The sequence below is a fragment of the Tursiops truncatus genome, chromosome 1 (assembly GCF_011762595.2).
Source record: "Tursiops truncatus isolate mTurTru1 chromosome 1, mTurTru1.mat.Y, whole genome shotgun sequence".
NCBI lineage: Eukaryota > Metazoa > Chordata > Mammalia > Artiodactyla > Delphinidae > Tursiops > Tursiops truncatus.
The window spans coordinates 82,913,446-82,939,044 of record NC_047034.1 but is presented as its reverse complement, the minus strand read 5'-3'; the positions used below and the strand labels follow the sequence as shown (position 1 = coordinate 82,939,044).

At 35.7% G+C, this 25,599-nt stretch overlaps 1 protein-coding gene across 1 annotated transcript in view; it reads left to right on the top strand.

The window, feature by feature from the left end:
- Positions 1–25,599, top strand: part of SYCP1 (synaptonemal complex protein 1) — a 159,162-nt gene that overhangs the window by 99,032 nt on the left and 34,531 nt on the right. Inside the window, exons 19-22 of the mRNA XM_019919177.3 lie at positions 20,771–20,887; positions 21,316–21,426; positions 22,573–22,665; positions 23,185–23,259. Coding sequence (XP_019774736.3) covers positions 20,771–20,887; positions 21,316–21,426; positions 22,573–22,665; positions 23,185–23,259 — 396 coding nt within the window. The remainder of the gene's footprint in view (positions 1–20,770; positions 20,888–21,315; positions 21,427–22,572; positions 22,666–23,184; positions 23,260–25,599) is intronic.

Sequence of the window (25,599 nt, the reverse complement as noted above, 5' to 3'; positions counted from 1 at the left end):
GTGAAAGAAGCCAGTCACAAAAAGACAAATATTATTCTACTTATGTGAGGTACCTAGGGTTGTCAAATTTATGGGCTAGAGAGTGGTGGTTGCCAGGGACTGTGCGAGGTGGGTAGTGGGGAATTATTTAATGGGTATAGAGTTTCAGTTTTATGAGATAAAGAGTTCTGGGGATTGGTTGCATAACCATGTAAATGAACTGTATGGTTTAGAAAGGTTAAGATGGCAAATTTTATGTTATGGGTATTTTATCATAATAAAAATTAAAAAGTGGGCAAAAGACTTGAATAGACACTTCACAAAGGAAATATACTAATGACTGATTAGCTCATGAAGAAATATTTAACACTATTAGTTACAGAAATAAAAATAAAATCACAATGGGATATCACTACACCCCTAAGTAGGACTAGCCACATAATATGTAGGGCTCAGTGCAAAATGAAAAGGTGGGGCACCTAGTTCAAATATTCTTAAAAAATTCAAAATAGGCTGGAAACTAATCAGAGAGCATTGTATGACTACATAGGTCTCACACCTATGAAAGTGGGCCCTACCTACAAGAATGGTTGAAATTTTATTGGTTCATCTGTTGATGGACATTTAGGTTGCTTCTATATCTTGACTATTGTAAATAATGCTACAAGGAACATAGGGGTACATATATATTTCAAATTAGTGTTTTTGCTTTCCTCAGAAAAGCACCCAGAAATGGAATTGCTGCATCGTAGGGTAGTGTTCTTTTTTAATTTTCTGAGGAATTTCCATACTGTTTTCCACAGTGGCTGTACCAATTTACATTTCTACTGACAGTGCATGAAGGTTCCCTTTTCTCCACATCCTCATCAATGCTTGTTATTTGTTGTCTTTGAGGATAGTCATTCTGACAGGTGAGGGGTGATACCTCGTGGTAGTTTTGATTTGCATTTCTCTAGTAATAAGTGATGTTGACCATCTTTTCATGTGCTTTTGGCCATCTGTATGTCTTCTTTGGAGAAATGTCTGTTTAGATCTTCTGCCCAGTTTTTGATTGGATTGTTTGTTTTTTTAATATTGGGCTGTGTGAGCTGTTTGTATATTTTGGAGATTAATCCCTTGTCAGTCACTTTGCTTGCAAATATTTTTTCTTGTTTTTTTGGTTGTCTTTCCATTTTGTTTATGGCTTCCTTTGCTGTGCAAAAGCTTTTAAGTTTAGTTAGGTCCCATTTGTTTATTTTTGTTTTATTTTAGTTACTCTAGGAGGTGGATCCAAAAAGATATTGCTACAATTATGTCAGAGAGTGTTCTGCCTATGTTTTCCTCTAAGAGTTTTATAGTATCCGGCCTTACATTTAGGTCTTTAATCCAGTTTTAGTATATTTTTGTGTATGGTGTTAGGGAGTGTTCTAATTTCATTCTTTCTCATAAAGCTGTCCAGTTTTCCCAGCACTGGTTATTGAAGAGGCTGTCTTTTCTCCATTGTATATTCTTGCCTCCTTTGTCATAGATCAGTTCACCATAGGTGCGTGAGTTTATCTCTGGAGTTTCTATTCTGTTGCATTGAGCTATATTTTTGTTTTTGTGCCAATATTATACTGTTTTGATTATTGTAGCTTTGTATTGTCTGAAGTCAGGGTGTCTGATTCCTCCAGCTCCATTTTTCTTTCTCAAGATTGCTTCGACTATTTGGGGTCTTTTATGTTTCCATACAAATTAAAATTTTTTTTTGTTCTATTTCTGTAAAAAAGGCCATTGGTAATTTGCTGGGGTTGCACTGAGTCTGTAGATTGACTTGGGTAGTATAGTCATTTTGACAACATTGATTCTTCCAATACAAGCATATGGTATATTTCTCCATCTGTTTGTGTTATCTTTGATTTCTTTCATCAGCATCTTATAGCTTTCAGAGTACAGGTCTTTTGCCTCCTTAGATAGGTTTATTCCTAGGTATTGTATTCTTTTTGATGCGATGGTAAATGGGATTGTTTTTCCTCAGTTTCTTTTTCTGATCTTTTGTTGTCAGTGTATAGGAATGCAACATTTCTGTGTATTAATTTATTTGTATAGGAATGCAACATTTCTGTGTATTAATTTAGTATCCTGCAACTTTGCCAAATTCATTGATGAGCTCTAGTAGTTTTCTGGTAGCATCTTTAGGATTTTCTGTGTATGGTATCATGGCATCTGCAAACAGTGACAGTTTTACTTTTTCCTTTGCAATATGGATTCCCTTTATTTCTTTTTCTTCTCTGTTTTCCATGGCTAGGATTTCCAAAACTATGTTGGATAAAAGTGACAAGAGTGGACATCCTTGTCTTGTTCCTGATCTTAGAGGAAATGCTTTCAGTTTTTGTTTTTTTTTTTTACATCTTTATTGGAGTATAATTGTTTTACAGTGGTGTGTTAGTTTCTGCTTTATAACAAAGTGAATCAGTTATACATATACATATGTTCCCATATCTCTTCCCTCTTGCATCTCTCTCCCTCCTACCCTCCCTATCCCACCACTCTAGGTGGTCACAAAGCACTGAGCTGATCTCCCTGTGCTATGTGGCTGCTTCCCACTAGCTATGACCTACTAGAGAATGGACTTGAGGGTATGGGGAGGGGGAATGGTAAGCTGTGACAAAGTGAGAGAGTGGCATGGACATATATACACTGCTTTCAGTTTTTCACCACTGAGAATAAGGGTTTCTGTGGGTTTGTCATATATGGCCTTTATTATGTTGAGGTAGGTTCCCTCTATGCCAACTTTCTGGAGAGCTTTTATCATAAATGGGTGTTGAATTTTGTCAAAAGCTTTTCCTGCATCTACTGAGATGATCGTATGGTTTTTATTCTTCAGTTTGTTAATGTGGTGTGTCCCACTGATTTGCATATATTAAAAACTCCTGCATCCCTGGGATAAATCCCACTTGATCATGGTGTATGCGACTTTTAACGTATCGTTTGTTGGATTCGGTTTGCTAGTATTTTGTTGAGGATTTTTGTGTCTCTGTTCATCCATGTGTAATTTTCTTTTATTGTGGTATCTTTGTCTGGTTTTGGTATCAGGGTGTTGGTGGCCTCATAAAATGAGCTTAGGAGTGTTTCTTTCTCTGCAATTTTTTGGAAGAGTTTCAGAAGAATAGGTGTTAACTCTTCTCTAAATGTTTGATACAGTTTGCCTGTGAAGCCATCTGGTTCTGGACTTTTGTTTGTTGGAAATTTTAAAATCACAGTTGCAATTTCAGTACTTGTGATTGGTCTGTTCATGTTTTCTATTTCTTCCTGGTTCAGTCTTGGGAGATTGTACCCTTCTAAGAATTTGTCCATTTCTTCTAGGTTGTCCATTTTATTGGTGTGTAGTTGCTTGTAGTAATGTCCTAATTTTATTGATTTGAGCCCTTTCCCTTTTTTTCTTGATGAGTCTGGCTAAAGGTTTATCAATTTTGTTTATCTTTTCAAGGAACCAGCTTTTAATTTCATTGATCTTGTTTTCTTTGTCTCTATTTCATTTATTTCTGCTCTGATCTTTATGAGTTTTTTCCTTCTACTAACTTTGGGCTTTGTTTTTCTTTCTCTAGTTGCTTTAAGTGTAAGGTTAAGTTGTTTATTTGATATTTTTCTTGTTTCCTAAGGTAATATTGTATTGCTGTAAACTTTCCTCTTGGGACTGCTTTTACTGTGTCCCATAGATTTTAGATTGTCATGTTTCATTGTCATTTTTCTCTAGGTATTTTTTGATTTCCTCTTTGATTTCTTCAGTGATCCATTGGTTGTTTAGTAACATATTGTTTAGCCTCCTCGTGTTTGTGTTTTTTACAGTTTTTTCCTGTAATTTCTTTCTTTTATTTTTATATTTAATAAATTTATTTATTTATTTATTTACTTATTTTATTTTTGGCTGCTTTGGGTTCTCGTTGCTGCTCACAGGCTTTCTTTTAGGTTCGGTGAGCGGGGTCTACTCTGTTGCAGTGCGTGGGCTTCTCATTGTGGTGGCTTCTGTTTGTTGCAGAGCACAGGCTCTAGGTGTGCAGGCTCAGTAGTTGTGGTACGTGGACTCTAGAGCACAGGCTTCTGTAGTTGTGGTGCACGGGCTTAGTTGCTCTGCAGCATGTGGGATCTTCCCGGACCAGGGCTCAAACCCATGTCCCCTGCACTGGCAGGTGGATTCTTAACCACTGCACCACCAGGGAAGCCCCTCCTGTAATTTATTTCTAATTTCAGAGCGTTGTGGTTGGCGAAGATGCTTGATATGATTTCCATTGTCTTAAATTTACCGAGGCTTGATTTGTGGTCCAAGATGTGATCTATCCTAGAGAACATTTTGTGTGCATTTGAGAAGAAAGTGTATTCTGGTGCTTTTGGATCGAATGTTTTATAAATATCAGTTAAGTCCGAATGGTCTAATGTGTCATTTAAGGCCTGTGGTTCCTTATTGATTTTCTATCTGGATGATCTGTCCTTTGGTATAAGTGGGGTGTTAAAGTCCCCCACTTTTATTGTGTTACTGTCAATTTCCCCTTTTATGGTTGTTAGCATTTGCATTATATATTGAGGTGCTCCTATGTTGGGTGCGTATATTTTTACAATTGTTATATCTTCTTGTATTGTTCCCTTGATCATTGTGTAGTGTTCTTCCTTATCCCTTGTAACAGTCTTTAATTTTTTATCATTTTTTAACAACTTTATTGGAGTATAATTGCTTTACAGTGTTGTGTTAGTTTCTGCTGTATAACAAAGTGAGTCAGCTATATGCATACGTATATCCCCATAACCTCTTACTCATGTGTCTCCCTGTTATCCCACACCTCTAGGTGGTTGCAAAGCACCGAACTGATCTTCCTCTGCCATGCAGCTGCTTCCCACTAGCTATCTGTTTTATATTTGGTAGTGTACATGTGTCAATGCTACTCTGTCACTTCGTCGCAGCTTACCCTTCCCCCTCCACGTGTTGTCAAGTCCATTCTCTACGTCTGTGTCCTTTTTCCTGTCCTGCCCCTATTTCATCAGAACCATTTTGTTTTTTAGATTCCATATCTATGTGTTAGCATACGGTATTTATTTTTCTCTTTCTGATTTACTTCACTCTGTATGACAGACTCTGGGACAATTTCATTTCTTGTTATGGCTCAGTAATAGTCCACTGTATATATGTGTCACATCTTCTTTATCCATTCATCTGTTGATGGACACGTAGGTTGCTTCCACGTCCTGGCTATTGTAAATATTGCTGCAATGAACATTGTGATACATGACTCTTTTTGAATTATGGTTTTCTCAGGGTATATGCCCAGTAGTGGGATTGCTGGGTCATATGGTAGTTGTATTTTTAGTTTTTTAAGGAACCTCCATACTGTTCTCCATAGTGGCTGTATCAATTTACATTCCTACCAACAGTGCAGGAGGGTGCCTTTTTCTTCACACTCTCTCCAGCATTTATTGTTTGTAGATTTTTTGATGATGGCGATTCTGACCGGTGTGAGGTGATACCTTATTGTAGTTTTGATTTACATTTCTCTAATGATTAGTGATGTTGAGCATCTTTTCATGTGTTTGTTGGCCATCTGTATATCTCCTTTGGAGAAATGTCTATTTAGGTCTTCTGCCCATTTTTGGATTGGGTTATTTGCTTTTTTGATATTGAGCTGCATGAGGTGCTTGTATATTTTTAAGATTGATCCTTTGTCAGTTGCTTCATTTGCAAATATTTTCTCCCATTCTGAGTGTTGTCTTTTTGTGTATATTTATGGTTTCCTTTGCTGTGCAAAATCTTTTAAGTTTCATTAGGTCCCATTTGTTTTTATTTCCATTTCTCTAGGAGGTGGGTCAAAATGGATCTTGCTGTGATTTATGTCATAGAGTATTCTGCCTATGTTTTACTCTAAGAGTTTTATACTGTCTGCCCTTACATTTAGGTCTTTAATCCATTTTGAGTTTAATTTTGTGTAAGGTGTTAGGAAGGGTTCTAATTTCATTCTTTTACATGTAGCTGTCCAGTTGTCCCAGCACCACTTATTGAAGAGGCTGTCTTTTCTCCATTGTATACTCTTGCCTCCTTTATCAAATATAAGTTGACCATATGTGCATGGGTTTGTCTCTGGGCTTTCTCTCCTGTTCCATTGATCTGTATTTCTATTTTTGTGCCCATACCGTATTGTCTTCATTACTGTAGCTTTGTAGTATATTCCGAAATCTGGGAACCTGATTCCTCCAGCTCCATTTTTCTTTCTCAACATTGTTTAGCTATTCGGGGTCTTTTGTATTTCCATACAAATTGTGCAATTTTTTCTTCTAGTTCTGTGAAAAATGCCATTGGTAGTTTGATAGGGATTGCACTGAATCTGTAAATTGCTTTGGGTAGTATAGTCATTTTCACAATGCTGATTCTTCTAATCCAAGAACATAGTATATCTCTCCATCTGTTGGTATCATCTTGAATTTCTTTCATCAGTGTCATGTAGTTTTCTACATACAGGTCTTTTGCCTCCTTAGGTAGGTTTATACCTAGGTATTTTATTTTTTTTGTTGCAGTGGTAAATGTCAGTGTTTCCTTAATTTCTCTTTCAGACTTTTCATCATTGGTGTAAAGGAATGCAAGAGATTTCTGTGAAGTAATTTTGTATCTTTCTACTCTACCAAATTCATTGATTAGCTCTAGTAGTTTTCAGGTAGCATCTTTAGGATTCCCTATGTACAGTATCATGTGATCTGCAAACAGTGACAGTTTCACTTCTTCTTTTCCAATTTGTATTCCTTTTATTTCTTTTTCTTATCTGATTGCTGTGGCTAAAACTTCCAAAACTATATTGAATAATAGTGGCAAGAGTGGGCAACCTTGTCTTCTTTCTGATATTTGAGGAAATGGTTTCAGTTTTTCACCATTGAGAACCATGTTGGCTGTGGGTTTGTCATATATGACCTTTATTATGTTGATGTAGGGTCCCTTTATGCCTACTTTCTGGCATAAATTGGTGCTGAATTTTGTCAAAAGCTTTTTCTGCATCTATTGAGATTATCATATGGTTTTTATCCTTCAATTTGTTAATGTGGTGTATCACATTGTTTGATTTGCATATATTGAGGAATCTTTGCATTCTTGGGATAAACTCTAGTTGATCATGGTGTATGGTCATTTTAAGTATTGTTGGATTCTGTTTGCTAGTAGTTTGTTGAGGATTTTGGCATCTATGGTCATCAGTGAATTTGGCCTGTAGTTTTCTTTTTTTGTGACATCTTTGTCTGGTTTTGGTATCAGGGTGATGGTGGCTTTATAGAATGAGTTTGGGAATGTTCCTCCCTCTGCTATATTTTGGAAGAGTTTGAGAAGGATAGGTGTTAGCTCTTCTATAAATGTTTGATAGAATTTGCCTGTGAAACCATCTGGTCCTGGGCTTCTCTTTTTTGGAAGATTTTTAATCACAATCTCAATTTCAGTCCTTGTGATTGGTCTGTTTATATTTTTTATTTCTTCCTGTTCAGTCTCAGAAGGTTGTGCTTTTCTAAGAATATGTCCATTTCTTACAGGTTGTCCATTTTATTGACATATTGTTGCTTGTAGTAATCTCTCATGATCCTTTGTATTTCTGCAGTGTCAGTTGTTACTTCTCCTTTTTCATTTCTTATTCTGTTGATTTGAGTGTTCTCCCTGTTTTTCTTGGTGAGTCTGGTAATGGTTTCTCAATTTTGTTTATCTTCTCAAAGAACCAGCTTTTAGTTTTATTGATCTTATCTATTGTTTGCTTCATTTCTTTTTCATTTATTTCTGATCTGATCTTTACGATTTCTTTCCTTCTGCTAACTTTGGGTTTTTTCTTTCTTCTTTCTCTAATTGCTTTAGGTGTAAGGTTAGGTTTTATTTGAGATGTTTCTTGTTTCTTGAGGTAGGATTGTATTGCTATAAACTTCCCTCTTAGAACTGCTTTTGCTGCATCCCATAGGTTTTGGGTCGTCGTGTTTTCATTGTCATTTGTTTCTAGGTATTTTTTTATTTCCTCTTTGATTTCTTCAGTGATCTCTTGGTTATTTAGTACTGTATTGTTTATCCTCCATGTGTTTGTATTTTTTATAGATTTTTTCCTGTAATTGATATCTAGTCTCATAGCCTTGTGGTCGGAAAAGATACTTGATATTATTTCAATTTTCTTAAATTTTCCAAGGCTTGATTTGTGACCCAAGATATGATCTATATTGCAGAATTGTTCCATGAGCACTTGAGAAGAAAGTGTATTCTGTTGTTTTTAGGTGGAATGTCATATAAATATCAATTAAGTCCATCTTGTTTAATGTATCATTTAAAGCTTGTGTTGCCTTATTCATTTTCATTTTGGATGATCTCTCCATTGGTGAAAGTGGGGTGTTAAAGTCCCCTACTATCATTGTGTTACTGTCGATTTCCCCTCTTATGGCTGTCAGCATTTGCCTTATGTATTGAGGTGCTCCTAGTTTGGGTGCATAAATATTTACAATTGTTATATCTTCTTGGATTGATCCCTTGATCATTGTGTAGTGTCCTTCTTTTTCTCTTATAATAGTCATTATTTTAGAATCTATTTTGTCTGATATGAGTGTTGCTACTCCAGATTTCTTTTGATTTCCATTTTTATGGAATACCTTTTTCCATCTACTCACTTTCAGTCTGTATGTGTCCATAGATCTGAAGTGGGTCTCTTCTAGCATATATATGGGTCTTTTTTAAAATTCTTTCAGCCAGTCTGCCTCTTTTGGTTGGAGCATTTAATCTATTTACAATTAAGGTAATTATCGGTATGTATGTTCTTATTGCCATTTTCTTAATTGTTTTGGATTTGTTTTTGTAGGTGATTTTTCTTCCCTTCTTCTTTTGTTCTCTTCTCTTTTGATTTAATGACTATCTTTTAGTATTATGTTTGGGTTGCTTTTCCTTCTTTGTGTGTGATTCTATTGTTTTTTGTTTGCAGTTCCCATGAGGTATTGATATAGCAATCTTTATATATACAAGGTTGTTTTAAGTTGCTGGTATCTTAATTTCAAATGCATTTCCCATTTCCTGCTTTTGTACTCTCCTCACGGTTGCGGGTTTTGATATATTTGTATGTTGATGAATTTTTACTTTTACTGTATGTTTGCCTTTACCAGTGACTTTTCCCATTTGTGATTTTCTTGTTTCTAGTTGTGGCCTCTTTTTTCCCCCCACCTAGCGAAGTTCTTTTAGCATTTTTTGTAAGGCTGGTTTGGTAGTGCTGAATTCTCTTAGCTTTTGCTTATCTGTAAAGCTTTTGATTTCTCCCTGGAATCTTAATGAGAGCCTTGTTGGGTAAAGTATTCTTGGTTGTAGGTCTTTCCCTTTCATCACTTTAAATATATTCTGCCACTCCCTTCTGGCCTACAGAGTTTCTGCTGAAAAATCAACTGATAGCCTTATGGGTTTTCCCTTGTATATTATTTGTCACTTTTTCCTTGTTGCTTTTAATATTTTTTTCTTGGTATTTAATTTTTTTCTGTCTGATTAATATGTGTTTTGGCATGTTCCTCCTTGGGTTTATCCTGTATGGGACTCTCTGTGCTTCCTGGCCTTGAGTGAGTGTTTCCTTTCTAATATTAGGGAAATTTTTGACTATAATTTCTTCAAATATTTTCTCAGGCCCTTTCTCTTTCTCTTCTCCTTCTGGGACCCATATAATGCAAATTTTGTTACATTTATTGTTGTCCCAGAGGTCTCTGAGACTGTCCTCATTTCTTTTAACTCTTTTTTTCTTTATTCTGTTCTGTGGCAGTGATTTCCACCATTCTATATTCCAGCTCACTTGTTCATTCTTCTGCCTCAGTTATTCTGCTATTGATTCCTTCTAGTGTATTTTTCATTTCATTTGTTGTATTGTTCATATCTGTTCTTTAAATCTTGTAGCTCTTTGTTAAACATTTCTTGTATCTTCTCGGTCTGTGCCGCCATTCTTTTTCTGAGATTTTGGATCATCTTTAGTATTGTTACTCTGAATTCTTTTTTGGGTAGGTTGCCTATGTCCTCTACATTTAGTTGTTCTTGTGGGTTTTTATCTTTTTCCTTCATCTGAAACATATTTCTCTGTCATCTCATTATGTCTAACTTTCTGTGTTTGTGGTCTCCTTTCCGCAGGCTGCAGGATCATAGTTCCTCTTGCTTCTGGTATCTGCTCCTTGGTGGAAGAGTTTGGTCTGGGGCCTTGTGGAGGTTTCCTGGTGGGAGGGACTGGTGCCTGCCCTCTGGTGGGTGGAGATGGGTCTTGTCCGTCTGGTGGGCAGGACTGTGTCAAGCCGTATGAGGTGGCTGTGAGCTCAGTACTCCTTTAGGCAGCCTGTCTACTGATGGGTAGGGTTGTATTTCTAACCTGCTGGTTGTTTGGCCTGAGTTGTTCCAGTGCTGGAGCCTGCATGCTGTTTGTGGGGCTGGGTCTTGGTGCTGAAATTGGAAACTCCAGGAGTGCTTATGCTTATCAATATTCCCTGAGGTCTCCACAACCAGTGTCCTTGCTTCCACAGTGAGCTACAGGCAACCCGTGCCTCCCCAGGAGACCTCCCAAGACCCCTAGGTAGGTCTAGCCCAGGTTCCTATGGAGATACTGCTTTGTGTTGGGTCCCCGTGCATATGAGACCCTGTGTGTGCCCTCTAAGAATGCAGTCTCTGTATCCCTCAGCTCTGTTGGGCTCCCGCACTCAAGACCCACTGGCCTTCAAAGCCAAATGCTCGGGTGGCTCTTCCTCCCGACGCCAGAACCTCACACTGTGTTGGAGGGCTATTTTTATGTGGGAATGTCCTTGTGTAGTCTCTGTGTGTTTAATATTTTTTGGTTTGGGGGCTGTTTTTTAGTATGGATGTCTGCCACCTGTTTCCCAGTGTATGCTGGCCGTTATCCCCTTGATAGGCGGTTGTGGTGACCAGAGCCTGCACTAGATATTGAGTGAGGCCTTCCCTTTGCTCTGTGATTGTCACAGCCCTGTCAGGGGCAGGGTTTGCTCCCTAGTTCTTGGAGTAGAGGCCCCCAGATCTGTTTTGGAGCTGTATTTCTGATCTGCAGTGCTAGGTAGGCAGGATTGGAGCATTCCCACTGGGAGAGACGCTGCTAAATATTACTCCTCTGAAACTGTTCACCTGTGAGCGTGCTCTGTTGTGTCACCTTTTACCCATTGTGTGGGCTCACAAATTACATTTTTGTTGTCAGTGCTCATGACCCACCTTAACTGTGGGTATGCCAGCAATTGATTGGCCCTGGTGTCTCTTTGGCATTGTTTTCACCAGGCCACCACCACAGACCTACTGAAGTCAGGTCCAAGGACTGCAGTAATCGTGCACCTGGACCCACTGTTGGAGCTATGGAGGCTGCTCAGACTGTGGCCTAGCCTAACTCCTGAGTGTATGTGCCCACAAACCCTCCACTTGCTAAAGCTAGACCTATCTCATCTTCGGGAGCACTCATTGTCCTTTCAAATGTTCCACAGGTGCTGAATTTACAAAGCTGGCAGCAGGGGTGTAAATCTGTGGTTCGCACAGCCTCAAGGAGAGATTTCAGCTCTTCTTCCTTAGTCACACAACCCCTGGGGCTCAGCTTTGGTTTCAGCTCCACATCTGCGTGTGGGTCACCCACCGGTGTCTGCTTCTGAGGTTGCCCCAGAGTACATGAGCCTGCCCTGGCGAGAGGGGGCTGGGGCAGCGATTTGGGTATGTGAGCCCACCCAGACAGGTTGGGGGGAGCTGAGGTGGTGACCAGGGCATGCAAGTCTGCTCAGGAGGGAGCTCCTCGTAATGCCCATGGAGGCAAGGGCCAGCACGTGGGGAAAGAGGCTGCAATGACAGCCCCGCCCTCCATGTGCCATTCAACAATGATGCTTTGCTTCGATGGTGCCCCAGGCTTCTTCCACGAATGTTCCCAGTTGCGCAGCTCCTCACTCCCGTCCCTTCAGGCTGTCTCCTCGCAGCCAACAACAGACCTCTCCCTCGGTCTGCTCTCCAAACTCCATGTTCCAGCACCCAGCCCCCGCCTGCAGTGGCAGACACGTGTCTCAGGCTGGGGCGTGCAGGGCTGTGGCATGGACCATCTGTGTAGGTCTCACTCTGTCCCGCCTGCCACAGACTGGTTGCTGTACTCTCCTTCGAGCCCCTGAAGTTCCCCTTCTGTCCCAGCTGATCTTCCCCCTGGTGAGGGGGCTTCCCTGGGTGCAGGAACCTCTCCTCTTCTTCAGCTCCCCACCAGGGGCACTGGTCCCATCCCACTTCCTCTTTTTTTCCTTTCTTTCATCCTACTGAGTTATGCAGGAATCTTTCTTGTCCTTTTAGGTGTCCAAGGTCCTCTGCTAGTGTTTAGAAGGTGCTCTGTGAGAATTGTTCCATTTGTGGATGTATTTGTTGGGAGAGGTGAATTCCATGTCCTCCTACTCTGCCATCTTGACTCCTCCCCACCTCATTGTGGTTTTGATTTGCATTTCCCTGATGATTAGTGATGTTAAGCATCTTTTCATCTGCCTGTTGGCCATCTGCATGTCTGTTTTGGAAAAATGTCTATTCAGGTCTTCTGCCCTTTTTTTAATCGAGTTGCTTGTTTATTTTGATGTTGAGTTGTATGAGTTCTTTGTATATTTTGGATGTTAATCCCTTATCAGATATATTGTTAGAAATATTTTTTCCCATTCAGTAGAGTGCTTTTTCATTTTGTTGATAGTTTCCTTCTCTATGCAAAAGTTTTTATTTTGATTCCCATTTGTTTAATTTTTGCTTTTGTTACCCTTGCCTAAGAAGACATATCCAAAAAAAAATATTGATGAGATCAGTGTCAAAGAGCATACCGCCTATGTTTTCTCCTAGGAGGTTTATGGTTTCAGGTCTTGCATTTAAGTCTTTAATCTATTTTATTTTTGTATATGGTGTGAGAAAGTAGTCCAATTTGATTCTTTTGCATGTAGCTGTCCAGTTTTCTTGACACAATTTATGAAGAGGCTGTCTTTTCCTCATTGTGTGTTCTTCTTTTGTTGTAGATTAATTGACCATATAAGCATAGGTTTATTTCTGGACTCTCTATTCTGTTCCATTGATCTATGTGTCTGTTTTTGTGCCAGCTCCTTTGATTACTGTCGCTTTGTAGTACAGTGTTGAAGTCAGGGAGTGTGATACCTCCTGCTTTGCTGTTCTTTCTCAAGATTATTTTAGCTATCTGGGATCTTTCATGTTTCCATACAAATTTTAAAATTATTTGTTGTAGTTTGGTGAAAAATGCCATTGGTATTTTGATAGAGATTGCACTGAATCTGTAGATTGCCTTAGGTAGTATGGTCATTTTAACAGTATTAATTCTTCCAATCCCTGAGCTTAGTATATTTTCCCATTCTTTTTTGTGGCGCCTTCACTTTCTTTCATCTGTGTCTTTAGTTTTCTGAGTACAGGTCTTTACCTCTTTATTTAGATTATTCTTAGGTATTTTATTCTTTTTCTTTTGCAATTTTAAATGGGATTTAAAAAAAATTTTTCTTTCTGCTTGTTCATTGTTAGTGTTTAGACATGCAACAGATATCTGTATGTTCATTTTGTATCCTACTATTTCTTTCAATTTTAGTAAATAATATTTTGGGGGGATTTTGCCCTGTTAATCTACATTTTCTATATTTTGAAAATTGTAGCATCTATAGTATTGTCCTTTTTTCAATCCTGATGTTGGTTATTTATGCCTTTTGTTATTCTTGATCAGTCTTACCAGGCATTTATCAATTTTGGAAGTTTTAAAAAAACACAGCTTTGGATTTTTTGATCTTCTCTGTAGGGTGCTTGTTTTTGTTTCATTAATTTATGTTCTTTATTATTTTCTCCTCCTTTTATTGTTTTTTCATTATGTTCTTTTTCCAATTTGATATTAATTCTTTGATAATTAATTTTCAGTCTTTCCAGTGTACACATTTTAAGGCAATATATTTCCTTCTAAGCTTGTTGTAGTTGTGTCTCATAGGTTTAAATATATATTAAATTAGTATTGTTTCATTCAATACCTTCCTATATTTCTCAGTTTCTGAGCTTAATGGCATGTTATGTTTTTGGAATTGATTTCTATCATAAGCACACTGTAATTAGAGAACACACTCTGGTATGACTGCAGTACTTTGGAATTTATTGACATTTGCTTGATGGACCAATATAGGGTTACTTTTTATAAACGCACGCATATACCTGAAAATAATGTGTATTCTACAGTTGTTGGGTGAAGTGTTCCATTTGGTCAAGATTATAGTCATATTCTTTAAACTGCTGCATATTTATTGATTCTATATCTTTACTTCTTTTTTCTTCGTGTTTTATTACTTGAATGAGATTGATGTGTTAAAAAATCTCACTTGATGTTTGTGGATTTCTATTCTTCCTTGAAGTTCTGTCAATTTTTCTTTTAATACCACGTTATTAGGTACATACTATAATATATGTAATTTTTTTATACAATGTGGAACTTTATGTGTATACTTAATATATATTCTATATATATTCTGTATATTCTATACATAATAGAACTTTTTTCCACTTTAAAGACACTCACTTTATCTATGTAATAGTGTTTTCTTGCCTTAGAGAATAATTCTTCTTTTTTATTGTTATAACTATACCAGTTTTCTTCTTAGTGTTTACAGGCTTTAATTTATTTATTTATTTAAAATTTTGTTGGAGTATAGTTGATTTACAATGTTGTGTTAAGCATGGTATTTTTAACAACCTATTTACTATTGTGCTTTCTATATCTTTGTTTTAGATGTGTCTCTTATGAACAACATACAGCTGGAGTTCATAATTTTTGTCCTTTTTACTGGTACATTTTAGCTTCAGAATACATAATCTCCTTTCTCTCTCATGTCTAACTTATATGCTATCATACTCTTATTATTGTCACATATTGTAATGAATTTGTTTTTATAAGGGTTTTGTATTGCCCAGGAAGAAGGAAAGAATGGAGTGAATTGGGGAGAGGCAATAAATACTAAGAATGTTTAGAATTGATGAAATACACGAATTCATAGATATAGGAAGACTGATGGATACCTAGAAGGAAAAATTAGAATAAATCCAGAACTAGACTTAGTACAGTAAAACTACAGAATGTTAAACACACATAGGTCTTAAAAGTAGCTAGAGAGAAATGAGAGATCACCAATGAAAGAATGACAAGAGATTTACCGTGGACATCTCAGCAAGCAACAGTGGAAGTTAGAAACCAGTGAAACAATATTCTCAAGTACAGAGAAAAGATCAACCTTGAATTATGTCCACAACGTGTCTCTCTTTTATGTTGGAGAAATAAGGACATTTTTAGATGAAAAACTGAAGGAAACATATTTTTCAAGAACACTCAGATAGTTAACAAAAATGATCATGTATAGGGCCACAGAATTCAAAGGCTTGAAATCATACAGAATATGTCCTCTAACCACAATTCTATTAATCTAGAAATTATAACGTGTTTTTTTAATGAAGGTCTGAAGTTAATACCTTTACTATGAACATTGTTATGCCAATATATTTGAAAGATACAAAAAATATGAAGTGAAGTCGATTAACCAAAACAATCTCAAAACGAATAATTAACCTGAATAGTCCTATTAAGGAGATTGGATCAGCAGTTTAAAATCTTTCAACAAACAAACTTCAGACTCAGATGGTTTTAGATTGGAGTTGCATTTGTAAAAAATCTATAAGAATCTCCAGATGAGTTAATAAAGTATTGAGTCGTTTAGTAAGGTTGATAGATATATAATCATTACACAGAAAAAATTACTAGTCTTAAACATCTGCAACAAGCTATTAGAAAATGTAATTTTAACAATCTACCATTTATGTGAAAATGCTGGTTCTCTCCAAATTGATATACGTATTCACACACTGTTGCTGGGAGTTCAAATTGGTACATGTACTTTGGAAAACAATGTTGTTATCTTGTAAAGTTGAACATGCAATCTGCAATTTCAGGTCTGGATATAGAGAAATTTATACATTTGTACCAGGAGACAATGTTTTTGAGAACAGTCACACCGTTATCGTGTGTATTATCTCCAAGTTGAATACAATTCAGTGTCTGTGAACAGTTGAGTACATAAATAAACCATGGTATATTCATACAATGGAACACTACTCTGCAGAGAAAATGAAGGAACTATACACACATAAATATGTAAAACCTACTGCTGAGTGAAAATGCAAGACAGAAAAATATACATACTAAGAAAACATTTATATAGAGTCTGAAACAAAAAACTCTGAAATACTGATATATCATTATGCAGTAAAGCTATAAAAAAGGGGAAGGGACTCATGAATATTAAATTAAGAATCTTTGTTACTCTTCAGGGAGCAGAAGGGGAAACTAATGAACAGAGGCATTCAGAAGCCTTTATCAACATTTATAATATTCTGTGTTTTAAAGTTGGTGATTGTGGGACTTCCCTGATGGTCCAGTGGCTAAAACTCTGTGCTCCCAATGTAGGGGGGCTGGGTTTGATCCCTAGTCAGGAACCTAGATCCCACATGCCACAACTAAGAGTTTGCATGCTACAACTAAAGATCCTGCATGCTGCAACTAAAGGACCCATGTGCCACAACTAAAGGTTCCTCACGCCTCAACTAAAAGATCCCGCATGCAGCAATGAAGATCCCACATGCTGCAACTAAGACCCGGCACAGCCAAATAAATAAATATTAAGAAAAATAAAGTTAGTGGTTCTTTCATGGGTACAGAATACAGTCTGTTTCATTATTAAGTTACCCATGCCTCCCTTCCCCAATTCCTGTCACTGTCCTCTACCCCCTCCTCAATTCTAATTCAGTCCTAATGCCATAAGTGATTCTGGAGAGTGAGTGCTAATTAAAGGTCCTCTTTTTTAAAATATTTATTTATTTATTTATTTATTTTATATTTGGCTGCATCAGGACTCAGCTGCGACACACAGGATCTATTGTTGTGGTGCGCAGGCTCTAGAGCACGTGGGCTCTGTAGTTGCAGTATGTGGGCTCTCCAGTTGTGGCCTGTGTGCTCAATAGTTGCAGTGCACAGGCTTAGTTGCCCTGAGGCATGTGGGATCTTAGTTCTCTGACCAGGGATCGAACCCACATCCACTGCACTGGTAGGTGGATTCTTAACATTGGACCACGAGGGAAGTCCTAAGGTCCTCTTTCTTTTGATAATTATTATATTAGTAAATATTTGTACAAAATATATGGAAAAAATAGAAACTGAAGGTATTGATTCTTTATAGAAAATTAATCTCAGTAATACTGAGTGTGCTTTTTAATGGAATCCATTTTAACTGTTTTTCTTTAGTTGCTTGTGTTTTTAGTGTCATATCTAAGGATCCATTGCCAAATCTATTGTCATGCATTTTAACTCCTATTTTCTTCTAAGAGGTTTTGGTTTTAGCTATTACATTTAGATCTTTAATCTATTTTGAGTTATTTTTGTAATGTGATATGAGGTAAGAGTCCAACTTCATTCTTTTCCATGTGCTTATTATTTGTCTTAACAACATTTGTTAGAAACTGTTCTTTCTCCATTGAATTCTTTTGTCATTCTTATTGTTAGAAGCTATTCTTTCTCCATTGAATTGTCTTGTCATTCTAAGTTGACCATAGTTGTATGGCTTTATTTCTGGACTTCCTATTCTATTCCATTGATCCATATGTTTACCTTATGTCAGTACCACACTGTTTTGATTATTGTAGCTTTGTAGTGAGTTTTAAAATTGGGGATTATGTGTCCTCCAACATTGTTCTTTTTCAAGATTGTTTTGGCTATCCAGGGTCCCTGGGAATTCCTTGTAAACTTTAGGATCAATTTGTTCCGACAAAAGGCAGTTGGAATTTGGGTAGAGATTGCAATGAATCTTTTCACTCTATTGATAATGTTCAAGGGGACACTATCAAAGGTTGAAAGGACACTATCAAGGGAGTGAAAAGACAAGCCAAAAAATTGGAAAAAAATATTTGCAAATCATTATTTGGTAATGATCTAATATCCAGAATATGTAAAGAATATTTACAATTCAGCAACAAAAGCCAGTCACTGAAGAACAAATACTGCATGATACCTAAAATAGTCAAACACATAGAAGCAGAAATTAGAAAAGTAAATACCAGGGACTAGGAGGGAGGGGGAAATGGGGAGTTGTTCTTCAATTTGCTTAGGTTTCAGTTATGCAAGATAAAGTAGTTCTAGAGATCTGCTGTACTACATAGGGCCTGTAGTCAACAATTCTATATTGTTTACTTAAAGCAGTCTACAGATTCAATGCAATCCCTATCAAATTACCAATGGCATTTTTCACAGAAATAGAACAAAAATTTTTACAATTTGTATGGAAACAAAGGACCCCGAATAGCCAAAGCAATCTTGAGAAAGAAAACTGGAGCTGGAGGAATCAGACTCCCTGACTTCGGACTACACTACAAAACTACAGTAATCAAGACAGTATGGTACTGGCACAAAAACAGTAATATAGATAAATGGAACAGGATAGAAAGCCCAGAGATAAACCCACACACCTGTGGTCAACTAATCTATGAAAAAGGAGGCAAGAATATACAATGGAGAAAAGACAGCCTCTTCAATAAGTGGTGCTGGGAAAACTGGACAGCTACATGTAAAACAATGAAATTGGAACACTCCCTAACACCATACACAAAAATAAACTCAAAAGGGATTAAAGACCTAAATGTAAGGCCAGACACTATAAAACTCTTAGAAGAAAACATAGGCAGAACACTCTTTGACATAAATCACAGCAAGATCTTTTTGGACACACCTTCTAGAATAATGAAAATTAAAACAAAAATAAACAAATGGGACCCAGTTAAACTTAAAAGCTTTTGCACAGCAAAGGAAACCATAAACAAGACCAAAAGGCAACCCTCAGAATGGGAGAAAATATTTGCAAATGAAGCAACTGACAAGGGATTCATCTCCAAAATATACAAATAGCTTATGCAGCTCAATATCCAGACAAACAACCCAATCAAAAGTGGGCAGAAGACCTAAATAGGCTTTTCTCCAACAAAAACATACAGATGGCCAAGAGGCCCATGAAAAACTGCTCAACATCACTAATTATTAGAGAAATGCAAATCAAAACCACCATGAGGTATCACCTCACACTGTTCAGAATGTCCATCATCAAAAAATCTACAAACAATAAATGTTGAAGAGGGTGTGGAGAAAAGGGAACCCTTTTACACCGTTGGTTGGAATGTAAATTGATACAGCCACTATGGAGAACAGTATGGAGGTTCCTTAAAAAACTAAAAATACAACTACCATATGACCCAGCAATCACACTACTGGGCATATACCCTGAGAAAACCATAATTCCAAAAGATGCATGCACCCCAGTGTGCATTGCAGCACTATTTACAATAGCCAGGTCGTGGAAGCAACCTAAGTGTCCATTAACAGAGGAATGTATAAAGATGTGGTACAATGGAATATTACTCAGCCATAAAAAGGAATGAAGTTGTGCCATTCGCAGAGACGTGGATGGACCTAGAAACTGTCATACAGAGTGAAGTAAGTTAGAAAGAGAAAAACAAATGTTGTATATTAACGTATGTATATGGAATTTAGAAAAATGATGCAAATGAACCTATTTGCAAAGCAGAAATAGAGACACAATTGTAGAGAGCAAATGTATGGACACTAAGACAGGGGTGAGATGGATTGGGAGATTGGGACTGATGTATGTACACTACTATGTATGACGTATTTGGCTGGTGAGTACCTACTGTATAGCACAGGGGGGAAAAAAAGAAGGTACGTTCTGTTTGCAGGACATATATTAAGTTAGCCTTAAAAATACATTCCAGTATACATTACGTGCAGACAAGTACTGTTTGATTCCACTTATACGAGGTGCCTAGAATAGTCAAATTCATAGAGTCAGAAAGTACATTGGTAGATGCCAGGGGCTGGGGGGTAGAGGGAGTGGGGAGGGAGAATGGGGAGTTAATGTTTAAAGGGGACAGAGTTTCAGTTTAGGAAGGTGAAATATTCGGGAGATGGATGATGGTGAGAGTTGCACAACAATGTGAATGTACTTAGTGCCATTGAACCGTACAGTTAAATATGGTTAAAATAGTATGTTTTATATCATGTGACTTTTACCACAATAAAAACATTTAAAAAATGTATCAGGGTTAGGAGGATAGGGAGAAATAGGCATCAGTTAAAAAGAACCTGAACACTATCTATTAGAAGGAATAAATATGCACAAAATTTAAAAAAATTTGTTAAGAGAGTAGTCTCATGTAAGTGTTCTTATGACAAAAAAAACGGGACAGAAGGAAACTTTTGAAGATGATGGATATGTCTATTACCTTGATTTTGGCGATGATTTCATGGGTGTATGCATTTGTCCAATCTCATCACACTGTATACATTAACTATGTGTAGTTTTTTTGCATATGTTATACCTCAATAAAGCTTTTTTTTGAAAAAATGCTTTTTCTTTGAATCGCATGTGTGTTCTGTCCAAATGGAATAGTTACTTATTGTAATAAAACAGCAAACTGAGACTAAATAAATAATGTTGAAAAATTCATTAAAAATAAAAATATGGCTGCTTTTAAAATATTACTTGTCAAGACTAAATATGTATTTTAGGGAAAAAGATAGATATTGTGAAAAATAAAGCACATCTCACCATATGAAAACTGTAAGTAAAATGATCCAACTATAATATCTATGAATAAATCATCTTTTAAGAGTCACAAAACCACAAAATGAATACAGAATATTTTCAAGTAATCCACAAAATTTATTAATGTTCATGCTGTTTTCTTTATTCAAAGGTCAATAAATTAGAATTAGAACTAGAAGGTGCCAAACAAAAATTTAAAGAAATGACTGACAGCTATCAGAAAGAAATTGAGGACAAAAAGCTATTAGAAGAAAATCTTTTGGGAGAGGTAGGAAAAACTAAATATGTTTGAGAAGTTGTTATACTAAAACCCTATATTTGTATGTTTGCATTTTAAGAGAAAAGTAATAATTCTTACTTTTAACACTATGATTCTTTAGAAGATTTAATAAATTTATACTAGGGATAATTAATTAGCTTTTTTAATAGAAGCTAAAAGTATCATTGTTATTCTAAGTATTTGAGTATTGGGTAGTATATAATCATTTTGAAAAGATTAAATGATCTTTACAGTGTTATACTGTCATTCACTTAGTAGAAGACCCTAACTAAAATAAACCAAAACAATAATGTATTTTCTACTTGGCTTTCCTAATTTCCTGGTGTTTGATTTCTGTATTTTAACTTAAATTTAACATTTAAGTTAAATTTGTTTTTTGTGCATTAATTTTAAAAAACTTTAAATTTATTTGATAGGTTGAGAAAGCAAAAGTAATAGCTGATGAAGCAGTAAAATTACAGAAAGAAATTGATATACGATGTCAACATAAAATAGCTGAAATGGTAGCACTTATGGAAAAGCATAAGGTAATTTTTTTCCTGTTGTGTAATGAAAATTATTAATTGGAGCCATATTTATGCATAAAAATGGTAAAATATAGCATTCTGATTTGTCAGAGAAAATTATTGTCTATGCAACCATGACTAATAGAGCTGGAATACTCTTGATCTCTCATTTCTCCAAGTTGAAGTCTTAACCACATGAAGCTGAGCCTGGGGGTCACTTCCTTGAGGAGGTCTCTCCTTATTGTCTTGATGGATAAATGTAGTCACTCTTTTCCTCAATTTTCATAGTAGTCTCTTATAGACTTTCCCACCTTGTAGTTATTTAAATACATACCCAGGATATGTATTTAAATAAATATAATATAACTATAAATATAATATTTTTATCTTCTACCTGTGTCTAACACATACTAGGCTAAACAATAATAAATAGATGAAAGACAATGTTTGTTGTGTTTGTGAGTGTGCTCTATTTTTTATTGTTGTTTGAAAGTAATCATTCTCTTAGGGAATTAAGCCCTATACTCTTCAAGATTTGGAGAGGAAGTGGGCTATACCTATCAATTAATCTTTATAAGTTGTTGCTAGGATATTATTATGAAGTAACCAATGAGGATTTAAAAAAATATTTTAAGTAATATTGTGAACTCATAGATTTAAGCATATTTGGTATGTCTTAATCCAGTACAGTTTTGATCCTTGTTGACACTTAAATTGTCCCAACTTTGGCCAGTGGGAGCCTCTTCGAACTGGTTGGCAGGTCCCTTTGATTTGACCCTAATAATCTGTGACAGCTTTCTTGCTTTCTGTTATGACAAAATGTTCAAGACTCATTTTGTATTCCCTGCACAAGATCTGGAATCAGCCGTTTTTCGAAGAGGTCCTGTGTTTCTAGACTTTTTATAAATTATGAAATTCAGTGTCTCTAATTTAAAAAATTATTTCTTGCTCTTGGGTTATTTCGAAGACAGTTATCTATGTTTCATTGTTTTTATTGTTAGAATTTAAAAATGTAGTTGAAAAAATTAAAAAATAGCTCAGATATGTATTACTGAATTCATAAACATCATTTTTTATAAATATTAAATGCATAAGGATACCAGTCGTATTAAAATGTAATCTTTTGGGCTTCTAATATACTTAAAATGGTTTCTCTTTTTAACATAGCACCAATATGATAAAATTGTTGAAGAAAGAGACTCAGAATTAGGACTTTATAAGAGCAAAGAACAAGAACAGTCATCATTGAAAGCATCTTTGGTGAGAACAAATAGCAGTAGAAGCCAATTTTCATGTCAGCATGGCTGGTAGTAAAGAATAATAAATAAAACCATAATTTTGAACTGTAGAATCAAATAATCATAAATCTGAAAGGGATGTTATAGATCTTATAGGTAGGTGGTTTTCTAATCATTTTTTTGGTAAAACGAACTCTGTTTTTCAAATGGAAAGTTATAAACTCCAGTTATGAATAAGTTTTGAGCTCTGATTGAGGTTGGGAAAGGAGGAGTGAGATAGATTGGGAGAGAATGAGAAGGAGAGATATACATAGTGTTAAACATTTCTTTAGAGCAAACTATACAAAAGTTGTCTAAATGAAATCTTTAGTTATATTCAACTAGGAGCCTTCATATCAGTAGGGTTTTAAAAGTGTATATATTTCATGAGTGAATTTATTTCTCTATAAAACTAAATTGGTTTTGAAACACTAGTTTGAATTTTTATTGTCTTAAGAAATATATGGATGCACTTATAAGCTTTATGTTCCTTTTTCTTTAGGAGACTGAACTATCCAATCTCAAAAATGAACTTTGTTCTGCTAAGAAACAACTTGAAATAGAAAGAGAAGAAAAAGTAGGTTTTGTGGCATTATAAAGTAACTAATTTTAAGTTTTAGGTGTAACTTAAGTTTTTATAAACATGTCATATTAGAAAATAATAGGATAAATTTGAGTAAGGATTAAAAATATAATTTTCCCCATTAGCTTTTATTTCAGAAGTATTTAGCATATTCCCTTGTTTAAATATTAAAGACATATAAATATAAGTATACTTTAAGAGTAGGCGAGCTTTCAGATATAAATATTTGAGAAATATTATTTCATATATTATAAAGTACTTATGTATTTGGATGTGTTTTTTAGCTATTGATCATGTTTCAGAAAAAAAATAATGCCTTATATTTGTATAGTGTTTTGGAATTTACAAAGTGAATTGACTCACACTTTAAAATGACAAATACTTTTTTTTTTTTCTATATGACAGCTCACTGTGCTGAGTATACTACTTATATATAATTTAATCTTTATAGCAGTTCTATAAACAATACTTATTATTATCTCCATTTTTATAGAGGTTAGCTTATTTATTCAGGATCACATAATAAAAAAAAATAGAATGGCTTAGAATTCAAATCTAGGTTTATTTTTCATAATTCCAAATCCTCCTCCCTAATCACTCTGCAACGTGCCTAGGTAACATGCAATTTCAGTTTCAAACCTCTGTGCATTTGTTCACTTTGTTTCCTGCATTTAATTTCTTTCTTCCTTTCTCCACCTATGGAAAACTTCACATATCTTTTATCTTGCAAAGGTGAGCTGACTGTATATAAGTATTCTCATAGTATTTTGCTCTTATATTAAAATAGTTATGTCACTCTGTGCCCCATTATATTTCAAGTTCCTCAAGGGCTGGGGTTATGTCTATTTATCTTTGTCTTTCCTTTATTTGAGCATAGTGCTTTGAAAATTTTCTGTTTTCGACAAATGTTTGTCAAAGAAATGACTAAGTGGCTTTTACTTCACCTGCGATTGTAGCATACATACTTACCTTTATCCTACTGTTTTAGTAAAAGAGGAATAATACTTCCTTGTATTAAACCACTCCTAATGTTCTTTCTTCTAGGTTCTTTTTCCAATTTTATTGAGATATAATTGACAGCACTGTATAAGTTAAGGTGTACAGCATGATTTGCCTTACATACATTGTAAAATGATAACCACAATAAGTTTAGTTAACATCCATCATCTCATATAGATTAAGAAAAAGAAAGACAAAGAAAAAAAAGGTTTTTTCCTTGTGATGAGAACTCTTAGGATTTACTCTCTTAGCAACTTTCAAATGTACCATACAGTAGTGTTAATGATAGTCATCATGTTATACATTACATCCCTAGTACTTGTCTTATAACTGGATGTTAGTGCCTTTTGACCACCTTCATCCAGTTCCCCATCTCCCCAAACCCTGCATCTTGTAACCATAAATCTAATCCTCTTCTCTGTGAATTTAGTTGTGTTTTGTTTGTTTTTTAAGATTCCACATGTAAGTTATATCATATAGTATTTGTCTTTCTCTGTCGATTTCAGTTAGCATAATGCTCTCAAGGTCTAACCATGTTGTTACAAATGAAAGGATTTCCTTCTTTTTACACCTGAATAATACTCCATTGTATATATATACTGCACTGTCTCTATCCATTCTTCGTCTATGGACACTCAGGTTGTTTCCATGTATTGGATGTTGTGAATAATGCTACATGGGGGTGCAAATACCTCTTCAACATAATAATTTCATTTCCTTTGGATGTAGTCTCAGAAGTAGAATTTCTGACTTGTATGGCAGTTCTATTTTTAATTTTTTGAAGAATCTTTATACTGTTTTCTGTAGGGGCTGAACCAGTTTACTTTCCCATCTGTAGTGCACAAGGGTTCTTCTTTTTCTCTGCATCCATGCCAGCATTTATCTCCTGTTTTATTTGATAATAGCCATTCCAACAAACATGAGGTAATATATCTAATAGTACTTTTGATTTGCAGTTCCCTGATGATTAGTGATGTTGAATACCTTTTCATTTACTTGTTGGCCATTTATATATCTTCTTTGGAAATATGTCTACTCAGGTCCTGTGCCAATTTTTAAATTGGATCGTTTGGCTTTTGGCTATTGAATTGTATGAGTTCTTTATATGTTTTTGACATTAACCCTTTATCACATATATGGTTTGCAAATATTTGGCAGTGTTTTACATAGTTGGGGAAGCTAGGTGCTTACTTTCCTGGTCTCACTTTTCCCCATGGGAAAAATTGCTGACTTAACAGGTTCTCTCTGGGAACTGTGCTGTACTGTCTTGGGAGAGGGGGTGATGTGGGTAAAATGAAACCATTCATCTTATCTTCTTCAGTGTGTTGAATCTGG